We start from the raw sequence: 15536 nt of genomic DNA, 5'->3' as shown, positions 1-15536 counted from the left end.
GCTATGGGGGACTTTTGGGATAGCATTGGAAATGTAATTGAGGAAAATATGTAATAAAAATATTAAAAATTAAAAAAAACAAAACAAACAAACAAACAAACAAAAAACAAAAAAAAAAACAAACCAAAACAAAAAAAGTGATCGTAGTGTGTAAAGAACAAATAAGAAGGGAATCAGAGGCAAGGGAAATGTCTTCTGATTAAAAAACTTGGCTGAGAGAAGAAAATGTGTAAATAACTCTGTGTAGGAAGGAATTCATCATCTCTATTGACAGGACTTAGATACTTATGGTAGGAGATGCAAAGACTATAGCTCACTCCAAAGGTGATAATCAGAGACAAGGAAGGTGCATGACACCATATTTGGAAGAGGGCACGTTTGCTTCAGGGCAGCCATCTGAGCTATGGAGGCCAACCAGAAGTGAGAACTGTGGAATTCAACCTCAGCTATTTCCCCAGGGACTGTGGAAAATACACACCATCTGTTTCATCCTAGACCTATTAGGGCCTTCTCTAACATGATCCTAGGAGACTACATGTTAAAAAGAATTTCTAACTGAAGAGCAGTGTTTCATTATAGAGTAATTATAGATACATAGATAGATACTCCTCCCTTTGGAGATGGAACTTAATTCCTTGATGCCTTTCAGTGGAGACCTGATTTAATGACTTGTTGTCAAGCAGCATCACATGTGGATAGGTTTCTTTTATCTTCAAGGATACAGAGTATCCTATTCTATGTGTATGTCATATTGTCTTTATTCATTGTATGTTGCTAGGATTGACATTGTATTCATGTTTTGGGTAGTCCTAAGACTACAGTGATCATGAGGAGACAGATACCTCACAGAACTCTTTATTTCAATGTATTTGCATCTACTTCATATATGTTCATAAAAGGGATTGCTTTGTTTTCCTGAGTAATGTAAATTAGGCAAAACCAGGACCAGAAACGAGGGCACATCCACTCAAAAACTGAAAGAGGGAGATTTCTTTGAATTCAAGGCCAACCAGAGCTACTGGTAAAACCCAGTCTCAAACCAAACAAAATAAAAATGAAACTGTGTCAGTGACGTCGAACTTGTGGTATGGAAGTCAGAGAAAGGGCTGAGGATGAAAGAAAGGAAAGGAAAGCCAAGAAACAGAGAGCAAGAGTGGTTTTGGGGATTGAGGATCAGCCCTGGAATGCTGGGGATGAAAAGGATGCAGCTGCTGGGGATGAAGAGTGAGCTGTGTGCTCATCACTGGGGCTCCTGAGAGCTCAGGAACCAGACTGGTGATAAATGAAGACACAAACGTGCACATAAACAAGTCACATAAACAGGACTGGGAAGGATAAATCCTGGTTTATCCAAGACAACTTAACATACTTGAAAACACGGTTTCTACAAAAGTTCCCTCCACATGGTTCAGAGTACACGCTAGATCAATGACCTTGAAGCCTAAGGAGATAAGCTCACCTTAATCCGGGAAGAAATCCTTTCTCATATGAAGCCTTGAAAACAACAACAACAACAAAAAAATGGAATAGAATTCTCTAGGATGTGGTGAGTTTTCCCACACTTGGACAATTTGGGGGAGTTCTTAGCACTTACGGTGAGTGTGCAGAAATGATCTCTGGGTGAGAAACCAGGTGAACCAAATGTCTTCCAGGATGTATTGTGTTTTTATGAATACAGAATGAAGACACTTCACCTTGAGGATGTTTAGAAGGTTAGAAGATCTTCAAATGAAGAAGCTGCCAGCCTCCCCAGAGATGAGAAGAGGCAAGCCATCAGAACTGGAAGCCAATAGTGAAGCGGAAAATTACTTGATTTCTTTTCTACCCAAAACTGGTTCAGTGACTTTTTCTCCTCATGGACCCCATCTTGGAATAGAGCAGCAGTCTTATGCCTGAGGATGTTTCTACCTCGCAGTCTCTCGGAAGACTTCATAGTTGAATAATAGCTGTCAACTGGACCTTCCTGTGCAGGAAACAGAAACCACGGCTGTATCTGCTAAAATAGATTGATGGGAATTTCAAGTACTGCTATGTCAGAGGCCACTTTTTTTTTTTTTCTAACATTACCACTTTGCAGTAGAAATCTGGGGGAAAAATCTTCACTGGTGTTTAGATAAATTAGAGACAGTCTTTAATTGCAGTCAGCCAGAAGAGTGGCTTTGTGTTGTGAGATGAGTTTGTTTATGTAATGATAAGGCTCAGTTCACTTTTTTAAACAAAAGCCAACCAAATGATACCCTCTTGTTCTTTCTTACTGATTGCTACCCAAACAGTAGTCATCACTATTATGTATGGATTGAGTGGTTTTCTAGACTAATCAGCCTCATAACTGTCAATCTGTCTTTCAGGATGTGTTGATCAGGCATAGAACTATGAAAGAGGTGGTGTGACTGTTTCCTAATGAGTCTTATTTTCCTAAGTCACACAAGAAAATCGACTGAATTATTTCACAGTCACAGCACACACATCAATAGGACCCTTGATCCTTGAGAATTCTCTTTTTAGCATTTCTTCCATTTCTTCTCCAGCCAGCCAGCTTTGCCCATTGTTTCTTGCATACACGAAGCTCATTTCTACATCATTGCCTCTGATTCATATCAGTGTCCTGCTCCTTAAGGAAGTTTTTGCTTTAAAATCTCTCCAGCTTGACACATTGTGTTTCCATGGGATCCTGGTATAACGGATTTTCCATATTCCTTGCACTTGAAATATACTCCTAATATAATGTGCTTTTCTTTCTTCCGATTTTTAGTCTTTATGAACAGTTTTACTGATAAAGATAATGACAGATAAATGCTAAGGGGAGTTGGCTTACTCAAACTCACCTAAAGTACTTGAGAAATTCATACGATGTATTTTCTCTTCCCCAACTCCTGCTGTATCCTCCCCCTCCACCATGCACAGCCAGCTTCTTGTTCTCTTTGAAAGAAAACAAAACAAAACCATTGAGTCCAATTGATGTTGGCTCATGACTCTTGAGAGATGAGTATGTCTTGAAGTGTGGCTGATATACCTCTTACCAACCATTGAAGAAAAACGATTTTCTCCAGAGAAGTTATCAATTGCAAATAGCTTCTTGGATAAAGGTGAGATTTCATGCCTGCTTCCCTTTCTCTGTGCTGATATTTTGTCTGGCTTGAGTAGTTCTTGTACATGCTGTCACTCATTGTGACTGACTGGCTTGTCTGGAAAATGCTGCTTCCTTGAAGGCATGCCCCACCTCTAGTTCTTACAATCCTTCTGCCTTCTCTTCTGGATAGATTCCCTAAACCTTGAGGAAAGAGTATGATATAGAGTTCCCAGTGAGGGATGAATGTACTTAAGTCTCTTGTTTTCCTCGTGTTTACTAATTGTAGGTTTCTATGCTAATTATAACTGCAGGAAGAATCTTCTCAGATGAAGACTGAATGATGCACAGTTATCTATGTGCATAGCCATATGCCATCTGGACTCATTTCTATGCCATATTTATTTACTAGAAAAATTGTAGTAGGTTTCCCCCTTCCAATTATCTGTCTAGTACCAGGTTCTTGGTCTTCCTTTCTCTGTCAAGTATGATTTCTATCTCATGGAGCAGGCCTTAAATCCAAGCAAAAGGGGGTTGATTACTCCCATAACATCCATGCCACTAAGGAGACCTACTTTATTACAGGTCAGAGATTGGGCTATTGCTGGATTTAGAAGCCAACTACACAATCCCTTCTTCCTGTCAGCTTGGATAATCCTTCTGAAAAATAAATTGCCCTTTTCTCTTGATTCTTTCTCCTCCTTCTTTCTGAACTAATATGATAATTTCATGAGCTCAGGGATTTTTATTTAAAATCATAGGATGCCTGAGTATCTGGTCTCATGATAATCATAAAGGAATGGGAATCAGAATAAATCAAGTTTTGATAACTGGTCATTTAATAAACTCGATCAATGTTGTAGCAAGATTTCCACTCAAGTCAGTCTCCCATCCCACATTCAGTAACAGGAAGGGTGAAACAGGAATGAGGTTGACTAACTAGCGGAGGTATTTTTGAGTGTCAACAGTTTTTCAGTGTATGAGTTATATGTAGTTTACATGTGAGAAGTTATTCAATTACTTCCCATGCTGGGCTTTAAAAGCAACACTGTGGAGAAATGTTCTATGTTAAAAAATGCTATTGTCTATTATTCTTAGCCTTTTTTTTTTTAGACACTAAGATATTATCTCTTTAATGGAGAACAGAGTTTCACATTGGAGGAAGCCATGCTGGTATTTTACTTTCCTGATTTTGAATGAAGGTGGAATTTTTGTGATGTCTCTGCTGCTTATTTCTCCCTCCCCAGGCTTTCCCCTCAGGTCCTGGGGACCCAGAAGTCCACCTTTTAGTTTGATAGACTAGGAAGTTGTCCAGGTAAAATCCTTTGAAAGAATTCAGAAACCCTACTTTGTCTTGGAACACTTTTTTAGTTTCCTAAGAGGTGTCCTTCTACCCAGGTTCCTGTGATGGAACGCAGTGGACAACCAATAAGCTCTTCCACTGTCTCCTTGTCCCTTAGTCAGCTTCCCATCCACCTGAGGAAATTAGCATCTAGCAGAAGGAATTTTGTCAGTGGGAACCGGTGATGCACCCACCTGGTTCAATTCGTTTCTCCTTCCTTCTATTTTCCTGAAACATTACTTAGATTCAGTGACTCTTTGAACCACTGATGTGGCTGGCCTATGTATGGGTAAACACACCGTCTGGGGGACTCCTTTATCACTGTGTGGTCCAATGAAGACAAGCATTTTAGTTCCTCCCTTCTCTCTTTCCTTTCCTTTTCCATCATTTTCATGGCCTTAGGATTTTAACTTGTAATCCTTGTCTCAGTCTAGATTCTAGGAAAAGTTCCTTTGAGCTAATTTCTCTTCTTATGGGTTTGCTTTGAGACAAACTCAATGATACCTTATTCTCAGGGCAGTATTTACAAGGGCATAGTTTATAAACACTAAGAGACAGCAACAGAGAAGGCAGAAGAAGGGCTGACTTTATTTTTTACAGGAGAACACAAATACTAAATTTCACCACTTCACAATCTTTATCTTAGTTAAGCACAAGCCCAGTGTTAAATAGCAGCTCCACCCTGTCATTGTTCCTAGCTGCATGTTGGATATGGCTTCTTTCTGGACCTGGGAACCACTCAGCTCACACATCCAGATTCTATTCCTTTTCTTAGCAGTGAAGATGCTATGGGAAAGTCCTCCGACGCTTACAGATTTCCTCCTTGCATTGGTTTAAACTGTAAACAAACTTTATTAGCTGTGTCTTTTGGAGTCTAGAGAAATGATTATGACTTAGTTAACTGTTACTCAATTGTACTGTCTCAGATCTGACCTTATCAATTATATTTGTGCCATTGACTCAACCAGCCGAGTCAGAAATCCCAGCTCACATAAATAGTATACTGACTCATAGAGCTAGGCTGAGAAGACAAAGACCCAACACATGAGAAAGACCCCATCTATTAATCAGCCAAGACCTATTAACTTCAAATATCTTTTTAAAATTTAATTTCATTTGTAATTCAGTTTTTACACTCCATATTCCATTCCTTGCCCCTCCCCATCTTCCTTCTGACTGCTGTACATCCCACACCTCCTCCCCACCCTACCCCATCTCCATGTGGATGCCCCCACCCCCTACCCCACCTGACCTCTAAACTCCCTGGGGCCTCCAGTCTCTTGACGGTTAGGTGCTTCATCTCTGAATGAACACAGACCTGGAAGTCCTCTACTGTATGTGAGTTAGGGGTCTCATATTAGCTGGTGTATGTTGTCTGTTTGGTGGTCCAGTGTTTGGAAGATCTCATGGGTCCAGATTTACTTCAGATATCTTAAGAACAAAGTCAAACAAACAAAAGCAGAAGAAAGAAGCAACACATGAAGATTCTCCTACACTATTTTTCTCATTAACTACAGAACACACTGTAGAGATTTTGTGTGTGTGTGTGTGTGTGTATGCATGGATATTTTGTTGTTCCCATATTGAATATTGTATGTACAAGTGAAATTACATTCAAAATGTAGAAATTAGTCAATTCCCATTTACCATATATGAGGCTGAGAATATAGCTTTCTATAAATGCAAAAAGCATTTAGTTAAAATGTATAATTTCCTTCCCCCTCTTTGTTTAAGCACATAGTTAAGTTCATGCCTTGACATAAGAGTTAGGGTGACAGAGAGAACTCTGAGGCTTCATCGCAAGTAACAACCATAATTATAAATCTATCAATTAAAATGAAGAACCCAAGTCCTGCTCCCTTGATCCTGAAGCTGTTCTCGTCCTGTAGCTTAATGCTGTTGCCCTTTAATATAAATGAAGCCCAAGGAGCTCAAGTAGGAAGGAGTCTTCCCTAATGGTATATGGAGTGTGTTTGAAATCTTAAAAATTGGTCCTAGAGAAGAAATTGGATTCAGTAGATAGGCGGAGGCCTGCAATGCAGCTAAGAAGTCTTTAATCATTAAGAGAGAGATAAATGAACATTTTCTGATATTTGTTTTTGAAATATAAAAAAATGTCCTTGGCTTTCAAAATGGAAAATTCAGCTCAGAGATGAGCAAATACAGCACGCAGGCGCTGTGTAAGCCGGTCATATGTGATCGTTTTAAAGAGTTGTTCCAGCTGGCTTGCTCCTTACCTCAGCACCAGCACTGACATTGAGACTGTGTCATGGGCTGTCGGGTGGCCCTCTCCTCAATGCTTGCATTGTCCCCACTGACTTCATTGCCCATGCTGACTGATGGGGATAAGACTTTATTACATTCTGTAATTTTTTCTCTAACTTGACGATCTCAAAGTGCATTAATGCAGACAGGCTGGGACTCAGCTGAAGAAGGGCTGGATTCCTTCTCCCCCTTTCCTTGAATTTTATGAGGAAAATTGATAGTTTTAAAACTAACTCCAGAAATTAGAGCTCAACTTCTAGTCACTTAGCAAGAATAGCTAATCATGTACCTTTATTTTTTTTTCTGTGTTTATCGTTTTCTTTTTGTGCACCTGAGAAATTCTATAGATCATGTGAAGTGGGATATTTGATAGGCTAGAAATAAAAGTCTAAAAGAAAAGGAAAAAGTTCTGAATTCTTTGACAGTTAAAGCTTCATACAATACATTTTAAAAAAGAATATATATATATATGTATATACATATATATATTCATTCTATCTGCTTAGATGAAATATAAAAGATGAAGCAAAAGAGAGCAGAAACAGAGGGAAAACATGTCCATCTAGACACTGCTTCCTAGCAACACAAGAATTTTGTAGGTGTGCTTTATGGTAGGCAGAATAAAGCTTCATTATTTATTGTGACAGCCCAGGAGGGCTGATAGACTATGCATTACTAGAAGTACTGGAGCTGAGAACAGTACTCCTGTCTGTCCTTTAAGGACCATGCTGGGTGGTACTTTGCATTAGCAGGAAGAAGACAAGGCTTTTAACATATCTAATAAAGTATGCTTGAAGGAGCCCCTTATGCTTAGCTTGAGAAGAGAAAGCTCCACAGGGAATCTTAGTAGCCAGATACAAATATTTCGTAATCTTCTTTGGGAAAGAGAGGCTACAGTTATTTTTAGGTGGTTCTAAAGAGAAAGTGCAAGAAAAATGAGCTACACAGTCAAAGGTGTTTGTAGCATTATAGCTTCAGACACAGGTTTGAATGAGCGAATGACTGTGACCAATAGCATCCATGGTTAGTCTTGAGATCGGCCTATCTTACAGCAGACAGGATCCCTCCATTGACATTTTGAATATGGCTTCGGTGGATGCTTTAAAAGGATAGTTTTAAAGAGTTCAGAGTTGGTAGGGTATTAAAAAACCTTTAGAATTCTTGGTAACTTAATATAAGTTGTGATATTTTTGATTGGAAGTTATATTCCTTCTACATACCTACCCCAACTTTTTCTCATGATTTCCCCAGAACACAATGCATTCTTTGTCTCTAAATACATTGGTAACTTTAATGATCCATGCTTCTTAAAACTTCTTGTTTTTCATTGATTTTCATAAAATCGATTATGAAATGGGCAGAAAAATCTATTATCCAAGGTTTTCTTTGGAAAATAGAAATTGTCTTCATTAGCTCCAAGTCACATAGTGAACTAATTATTGACTCTGGGGACCTTGTCATGAGGTAGTGACTCTTTAAAAGACCGTAGGAAGTCACAGTATTAGCCTCGAAGGTTGTGTCATGTGTAGTTGGTTCACATTAAAGGGACGTGGTAAAAAATGCAAGCTTCACTTTATATTAAACTATATACAATGGGCTGGAGAGAATCATACTGTGTCTCACCTGGAGTAGCTCCCCTGACCCTCGGACATTTGGTGGTGTACGGACATTTTACATAGTGACGGTTCAGGTGTGGTGAGCAGAGGGGCACTGGACACTACTGACAAATAGAAAGTCAAAATGAAGGTTACTAAATCATCCTACAGTGTGCAATCTCTCATAGTAAAGATGTAGCCGGCCCCAGAGGTCAACGGTGTGATCAATAAAATAATCCACAGGCTGCTTTGTATTTATTTTAAGCTAGAACATCCTTAAACAGTGAAGTAGGATTTTTTTTTTAAAGGTCTTATTTTCCTAAGAATTTTCCATGTTTTTTTTTTTTTTTTCATGATAATGTCCTATTTGCCAGCATGACTACCCTAGCGGCAGATCGTCAAAGTGTTAGGAGCTAACTAACCACTACCATGTGACCTAGGTAGTGGATGCTGGCTAATTATCTTTCATTTTATGATGGCTTTTGTGAGAAGTGGTCAAGATTTGCATTGTTATGGCCACATGGATGCTAACCACTGCCGCAACAGGAAAACACAGTGATGATTTTGCTTGCACATATTTTTAGCAAGTCATTCATTGACACTTTAAAAGTCATTTATTCCCCCCTTAAAAACTCATCACAAACCTCGCTTCCACGTGAAAGCTCACCCCCCCCTCCCGCCCCCGCCGGAGGAGTGGATTCTCTTTCGGACTTGCTCTCGTGTCATCTCTCACTGTGCTAATTGTACAGCTCCTTGGTGTCGTATGCATCTTTCTAAGCAGAATATGAGATCAGCGAGGTTAGCCGTGATATTTTTACCTTTGACCCTTCATGGGTGTGCATCGGTACCAAGCACAAGGGCTTGATGAATATTTGTTGAATAATGGACGGAACAAGAGTGTTCTTTGTAAAGTCGCCTGTAGTACTTGGTAACGGGTTTTGTGAATGCTCTTCTTACAGATCTTAAACCCATAGTCCCGTGATGACCTGAAATGAGCACAGTAAAGGTCATGGGGTTTGTGGTACTTAAAGGCCTCCTGGTACTTCACCGTTCCAGCCAGGTCCCAGGAGGAAGGTGCTATAAAGATGGAAGGACTGAGTTCAATGTGAGAGGAAGTGTCTTCTTTCAATTGCTAGAATCTGTTCAGGCCAAGGAAATGCCTTCCTTTCAGCTAGGTTCATGGCCCCTGGTTCTTAGCTGAAGATGGTTTGAGTGGCGGCAGTGGTAGAGGCTGTGATGTTCAGTATACACTTCTTACACAGGATGGTGGCTTGTCTGCAGACTCTTCTTACACGGGATGCTGGCTTGCCAGAAGAGATCCCGTCTCTACCTCTGAGTCTGGTGGCCTTTTTGACAACTGAGGTCAGAAGGTGCAGTGGGGATTATCAGAAGGAGCCTGGCCATAGGACTTAGCCTGATCAAGTGTCTGAATAATTGGGCAGTCTCAATGCAATCTATGTTCTCTCCATTAGATAGAAGCAGAGAATAATGGTTTGAATTAGAAGTAAAACTAGGAATAAAGGCATCTAGATAAAAGTTGTGAAGTACTCTAAGCCAATGTTTTTTCTCATAGAACTTAACCTTTATAAAAATCCTGAGAAGGAAATATTTCCCCTTTCAGTTTTAGATATTGAATCTCTACTAGATTTAAACCTCCCCTAGACTTACCTCCTTCCATCGGTCCCTCCCTCCTTCCCTCTTTCCCTCCCTTTCTCCCTCCCTTGCACTCTCCCTTCCTTCCTCCATCCCTCCCTTTTTTCTTCTTTCATTTCTTTACCATAATTATGTGTGCACATATTTGTGTGTGTGCATTTATATGTGTGGACATGGAGGCAAAAAGCTGATGCTGGGTACCTTTGAAACAGTTGCTTTCCACTAGAGCTCACTGATTGGTTCGGCTGTCTGGGCTGCAAGCTCCATGGGTACCAGTCTGTTAGCTCTTCCCCAGCACTGGAGTTTCAAATGCACACTACCATGCTGAAGCTGTACATGGGTGCCAGGGGATTAAAATTCATGTCCTCATAGCTGTGTGACTGGCTCTTCGCTGACTTAGCCAACGTCTCAGGCTGTCCTTTCTTTAATCTCCCTCCCTCCCTCCCTCTTTTTTTTTTTCTTTTTCTCTTTTGAAGTTTTTTTGAGAACTATAGAGTTAAGGCCTCATCTGAATTGGAATTTAGAAATGAATTAAATGTCTTTTATTGTTTCCCAGAAGAATCTGCTGCTGGGATTTTTGGATTTGAAGACATTTTAAAAATAGACTATTTACTAACTCTTTTTGTGTCATATTTTTGAGTTAGGTACTGAGATTACAGTGATGAGTCATCTATAGTTCCTGGGTTTGAGGAGCCCACACACCTTTGCTTTTGATTGTTGTAAGCAGGAAGGGAGGAACAAATGCTAGAGGGAAAGTGTAAATAACAGATGTTTGGCGAGCAAATCAGGATTTTTATTTATTTATTTATTTTTATTTATTTTATTTTTTAATATTTTTATTACATATTTTCCTCAATTACATTTCCAATGCTATCCCAAAAGTCCCCCATAGCGCCCCCCACTTCCCTACCCACCCATTCCCATTCTTTTGGCCCTGGCATTCCCCTATATTGGGGCATATAAAGTTTGCAAGTCCAATGGGCCTCTCTTTCCATTGATGGCCGACTAGGTCATCTTTCGATACATATGCAGCTAGAGACAAGAGCTCCGGGGTTCTGGTTAGTACATCATGTTGTTCCAACAATAGGGTTGCAGATCCCTTTAGCTCCTTGGGTACTTTCTCTAGCTTCTCCATTGGGAGCCCTGTGATACATCCAATAGCTGACTGTGAACATCCACTCCTGTGTTTGCTAGGCCCCGGCATCGTCTCACAAGAGACAGCTATATTTGGGTCCTTTCAGCAAAATCTTGCTAGTGTATGCAATGGTGTCAGCGTTTAGAAGCTGATTATGGGATGGATCCCTGGATACGGCAGTCTCTAAATGGTCCATCCTTTCATCACAGCTACGAACTTTGTCTCTGTAACTCCTTCCCTGGGTGTTTTGTTCCCAATTCTAAGAAGGTGCACAGTGTCCACACTTTGGTCTTCATTCTTCTTGAGTTTCATGCCTTTAGCAAATTGTATCTTATATCTTGGGTATCCTAAGTTTTGGGCTAATATCCACTTATCAGTGAATACATATTGTGTGAGTTCTTTTGTGATTGTGTTACTTCACTCAAGATGATGCCCTCCAGGTCCATCCATTTGGCTAGGAATTTCATAAATTCATTCTTTTTAATAGCTGAGTAGTACTCCATTGTGTAAATGTACCATAATTTCTGTATCCATTCCTCTGTTGAGGGACATCTGGGTTCTTTCCAGCTTCTGGCTATTATAAATAGGGCTGCTATGAACATAGTGGAGCATGTCTGCTTGTGGACGTTGTACATCGTGGTGCGCACTAGGCTCCGCACCACGATGTACAACGTNCANANNCAGCTANTTCACCGAAGCTGTTTATCAGGCTTAGGAGTTCTCTGGTGGAATTTTTAGGGTCACTTATATATACTATCATATCATCTGCAAANAGTGATATTTTGACTTCATCTTTTCCAATTTGTATCCCTTTGATCTCCTTTTGTTGTCGAATTGCTCTGGCTAGGACTTCAAGTACAATGTTGAATAGGCAAATCAGGATTTTAAAAAGAAGATTCATGCTTTGTTCTCCTGTTGCAAGAAACAAAATGCTCTTTTAGAAAAATTGAAAAATAAATGTAAGGAAAATTAAAGAAAAGGTTTTCCAACTAGCTGGATTAGTTTCCTGTTTACCTACCTTTTGGCTTTTTGGATGAATGAAGAAATGTACTTTATATGCATGTGCACAAGCACACTCTTGTATGCACACACACACACACACACACACACACCCCACAACCACCACCATCACTATCACCACCACCACCACCACCACAATCACCACCACCATGCTAAATCATCATTCCACAGTCTGTTTTATTATTTGGAAATATACTGAAATGTACTATTAATTTTTAACACTGTTTTTATGATTGATTAGCATTTTATTGCAGATAGGTAGGTTGAGTATGTTCAATTAATTCTGCATTGCTATATACTTAGGTAACTCTGTGTGTGTGTGTGTGTGTGTGTGTGTGTGTGTGTGTGTGGTGTCTGGAACAACCTCACAGATGCTGGAAGGTGATGTTGGATATCCAACTCTATCATTCAATCATTCAGCGTCTTATTCTCTGACAGAACCTGGAGCAGGGCTGGTGGTCTGGGTTTTTATGGTTTCACTGACCAGAACTCAGATTCTCATAATTGACCTTTGTAGGTTATATATATATTCTGTGCTATTTCCACAGGAGAACTTACTACTTTGTAATTAATTACTGGGCATGAGGAATTGCATTGTTTAGTTACTTCTGTTTTTATGGTTTGTGTTAAATTGTCCTCTAGAAAGGAAAGGTAAATTTGCCCATCACTGGTGTATTTGAGTCTCCATTTCTGTTCAATTTCTCCAACATTTGGCACTTTCCTTTACTTTAAAACAATGCTTTTCAGTTTGGTAAATGCTGCCATTGTAAAAGCTGCCATTATAAAGAGTGTCTTTAGAAAGTCTTATGGCTTGCTACACACTGTTTCCTGGCATGCTGTTGCCATTTTGTGCCATGGTTAATTGGTTGGTCCATTATCTGCCATGCAGCTTCAGAGCATCTAGAGGGTCAAGTGTATCCCCAGTTGTTTCCAAAGGCTCATGTTTGTTTGTTGAATTGAATGGAATTGGAGAACACGTTGCTTAGAAACTGTTGGCCAGATGTATACTGCCTATTCTTCCTTTCAGCTGCATGAAAATGTGGCAATTTACTGAGCACTGAGTATCTGCCAGGGCATCTTTGGTGATCTGTATCCTTAACACATACTTTGTGGGGTTTTTTATTAGATATTTTCTTTATATACATTTCAAATGCTATCCTGAAAGTTTCCTATACCCTCCCTCCGCCCTGCTCCCTTACCTACCCACTCCTGCTTCTTGGTCCTGGCATTCCCCTGTACTGGGGCATATAAAGTTTGTAACACTCTCGACAAGGCCTTGAACTAAGCAACCAATTCCCAAGCCATGTTTCTGGTCCTCTTCTTGTCTAATCTACCCTCTCCCATTCAGTTTTCCTTTCATCACTTCTGACACATGGGGACTAGAAAGACTGGTATAATAAACCCTCACCCATCCGAAATTCAGCTCCAAAAAACTATCAACATGTGTCAAGTTCTACTTCATCTTTGCCTTTCTTTCCTCATCTTGTAACACATGTCCATAATAGGTTATTTTAAAGTAAGACTCAAGGCTAGTTTGGCTCAGTAGTAGAGCACTTTCCTAGCATTTCAAAGGCCATGGGTTTGATTGTCAATATCAGAAAACAATAATGATACTACTACTGTTACTACTACTACTACTATTACTACTACTATTAACAAGAATGTGAATTTTAGGTACCTTCTTTCATTAATGAATATTTAAGCATATTTAATAATATATTAATTCTTAATATAAAGTACAATGCCATTGCTGTATTTTGAAAATCTTTAGTAAGATCTAATACCCAAACACTGCTACTTTCCTTGATTGTCTCATCTATGACTTCTTATACTTGAACCACTCTTTAGGGTGTGGCCCAGGGGCAGCCCTACCTGGGAGCCCTGGAGCTACCTTGCTAAAGCCACCAGGGTTATAGGAGAGAGGGATGAGGGAAGAGGTTCCCAACACTGACGAGAGTGAGTGCAGCGGATCTTGACTGTAGCACAGAAAGGCCTTCTAAGGTGAGATTAGAAATGGCTCATTAGGAGAAAGCCTGTCCCATCCTCCAAGCACAGTGGGCCTTGATGATCAGAGACATTCTATGGTTTTAGAGCTTTATTATAGAACTGCAGGGGGAAAGAGAGAAGGTGGAGAGAGAGAGAGAGAGAGAGAGAGAGAGAGAGAGAGAGAGAGAGAGAGAGAGAGAGAGAGAGAGAGAGAGAGAGAGAGAGAGAGAGACAGGAGAAAGGCTAGAGAGAAAAGGAGAGTAAGAGGGAGAGAGGAGAGGAGAAGACAAAGAGAAAGGAGAGAGGAGAGAAGACAAAGAGAGAGGAGAGGGGGGTGAGAGTTAGGGGTAAGGGGTAAGAGAGTGAAAAGTAAGAGAGATGAGTAAGAGAACAAGGTGGGGCTGAACAGCCCTTTTTATGATCTTTACTGTTGCTTGGTAACTAGGGAGGAGTTTAACCTGAAGGTCAGAAGCTTGGACCATTGCTTACATGACTTCTAGCCATGATTATCTTGTGGGGGCTATGGGGGTAGTAACTTAGGCAGGAGCCAGAGTTCCAGGAGTATAAGGGAACACCTACCGTGTAATATAGGTGATCACCCTTCGGGATTCAGACCTCAGCTCAACTGGAGACCAGCCTGCAATTCTTCACACTCCCTGATCCTCTTTTTGGTTGGGAGAGGAGAGCATACAAGGGAAGCCACTGGCTTACTGCTTTCCACAGTGGGTCATGACACTTAAAGGACACTTTACATTAAGCAAAGTTTCAAGTTTGTTTTCTGGTTCTGCAGGTCTTGCAATTCTCCACTGTGTGGTAGCAGATGGGAACACAACCAGAACACCAGAAACCAATGGCTCTCTTTGTGGAGCTCCTGGGGAAAACTGCACAGGTAATGTTTATGCTTCATAGTTATTCTTGGAAACTTGACTCCCTCCCCCAAATGCTTAATCCTTTTTAAATAGTATTCACTATACTAGGTGGTTCTGTGTGCATATAATACTATACTAGGTTCTGTATTAAGTAACTTGAATGAAGTAATGTATTCATTACTTGTAAGAGTTTTCTAAGTGAGACAAAAATTTAATAGTAATATACCATATTTTATGTATTTAAATAATACTATAAGAATGATTTGATGTAGTGTTAAACAGACTACAGAACTCCCTTAAGGTTATCTCACCAAAGGTCACACACCCAATAAACAGAAACTCAATGATTTGGACTTCTATCTGCCTGATTTCTGTGCCTCCATGATTAGCCACCATAGACTAAGGGTGTTAGTTACTTTTCTGTCTGCTTTGACAAAATCCTGATAAAAGCAATGCTAGGAAGAAAGGATTTATTTTGGCTCAAAGTTTGAAGCTACGTTAGAGGATGGCTAAAGCTGTGGTCCCAGAAGCCCGAGGCAGCTGGTCACATCATGTACACAGTCAGGAAGCACTGAAATCTGAACACTGGAGCCCCTAGCTTTCC

General features: G+C 40.1%; 1 protein-coding gene across 1 annotated transcript in view; it reads left to right on the top strand.

Annotated features, from left to right (window-relative positions):
• Btc (betacellulin) overlaps positions 1-15536 on the top strand; it is a 43084-nt gene that overhangs the window by 9231 nt on the left and 18317 nt on the right. The window contains exon 2 of the mRNA XM_021163654.2: positions 14854-14952. Coding sequence (XP_021019313.1) covers positions 14854-14952 — 99 coding nt within the window. The remainder of the gene's footprint in view (positions 1-14853; positions 14953-15536) is intronic.

The sequence above is a fragment of the Mus caroli genome, chromosome 5, assembly GCF_900094665.2.
Source record: "Mus caroli chromosome 5, CAROLI_EIJ_v1.1, whole genome shotgun sequence".
Taxonomy (NCBI): domain Eukaryota; kingdom Metazoa; phylum Chordata; class Mammalia; order Rodentia; family Muridae; genus Mus; species Mus caroli.
This window is presented reverse-complemented; position numbering and strand designations above follow the sequence as displayed.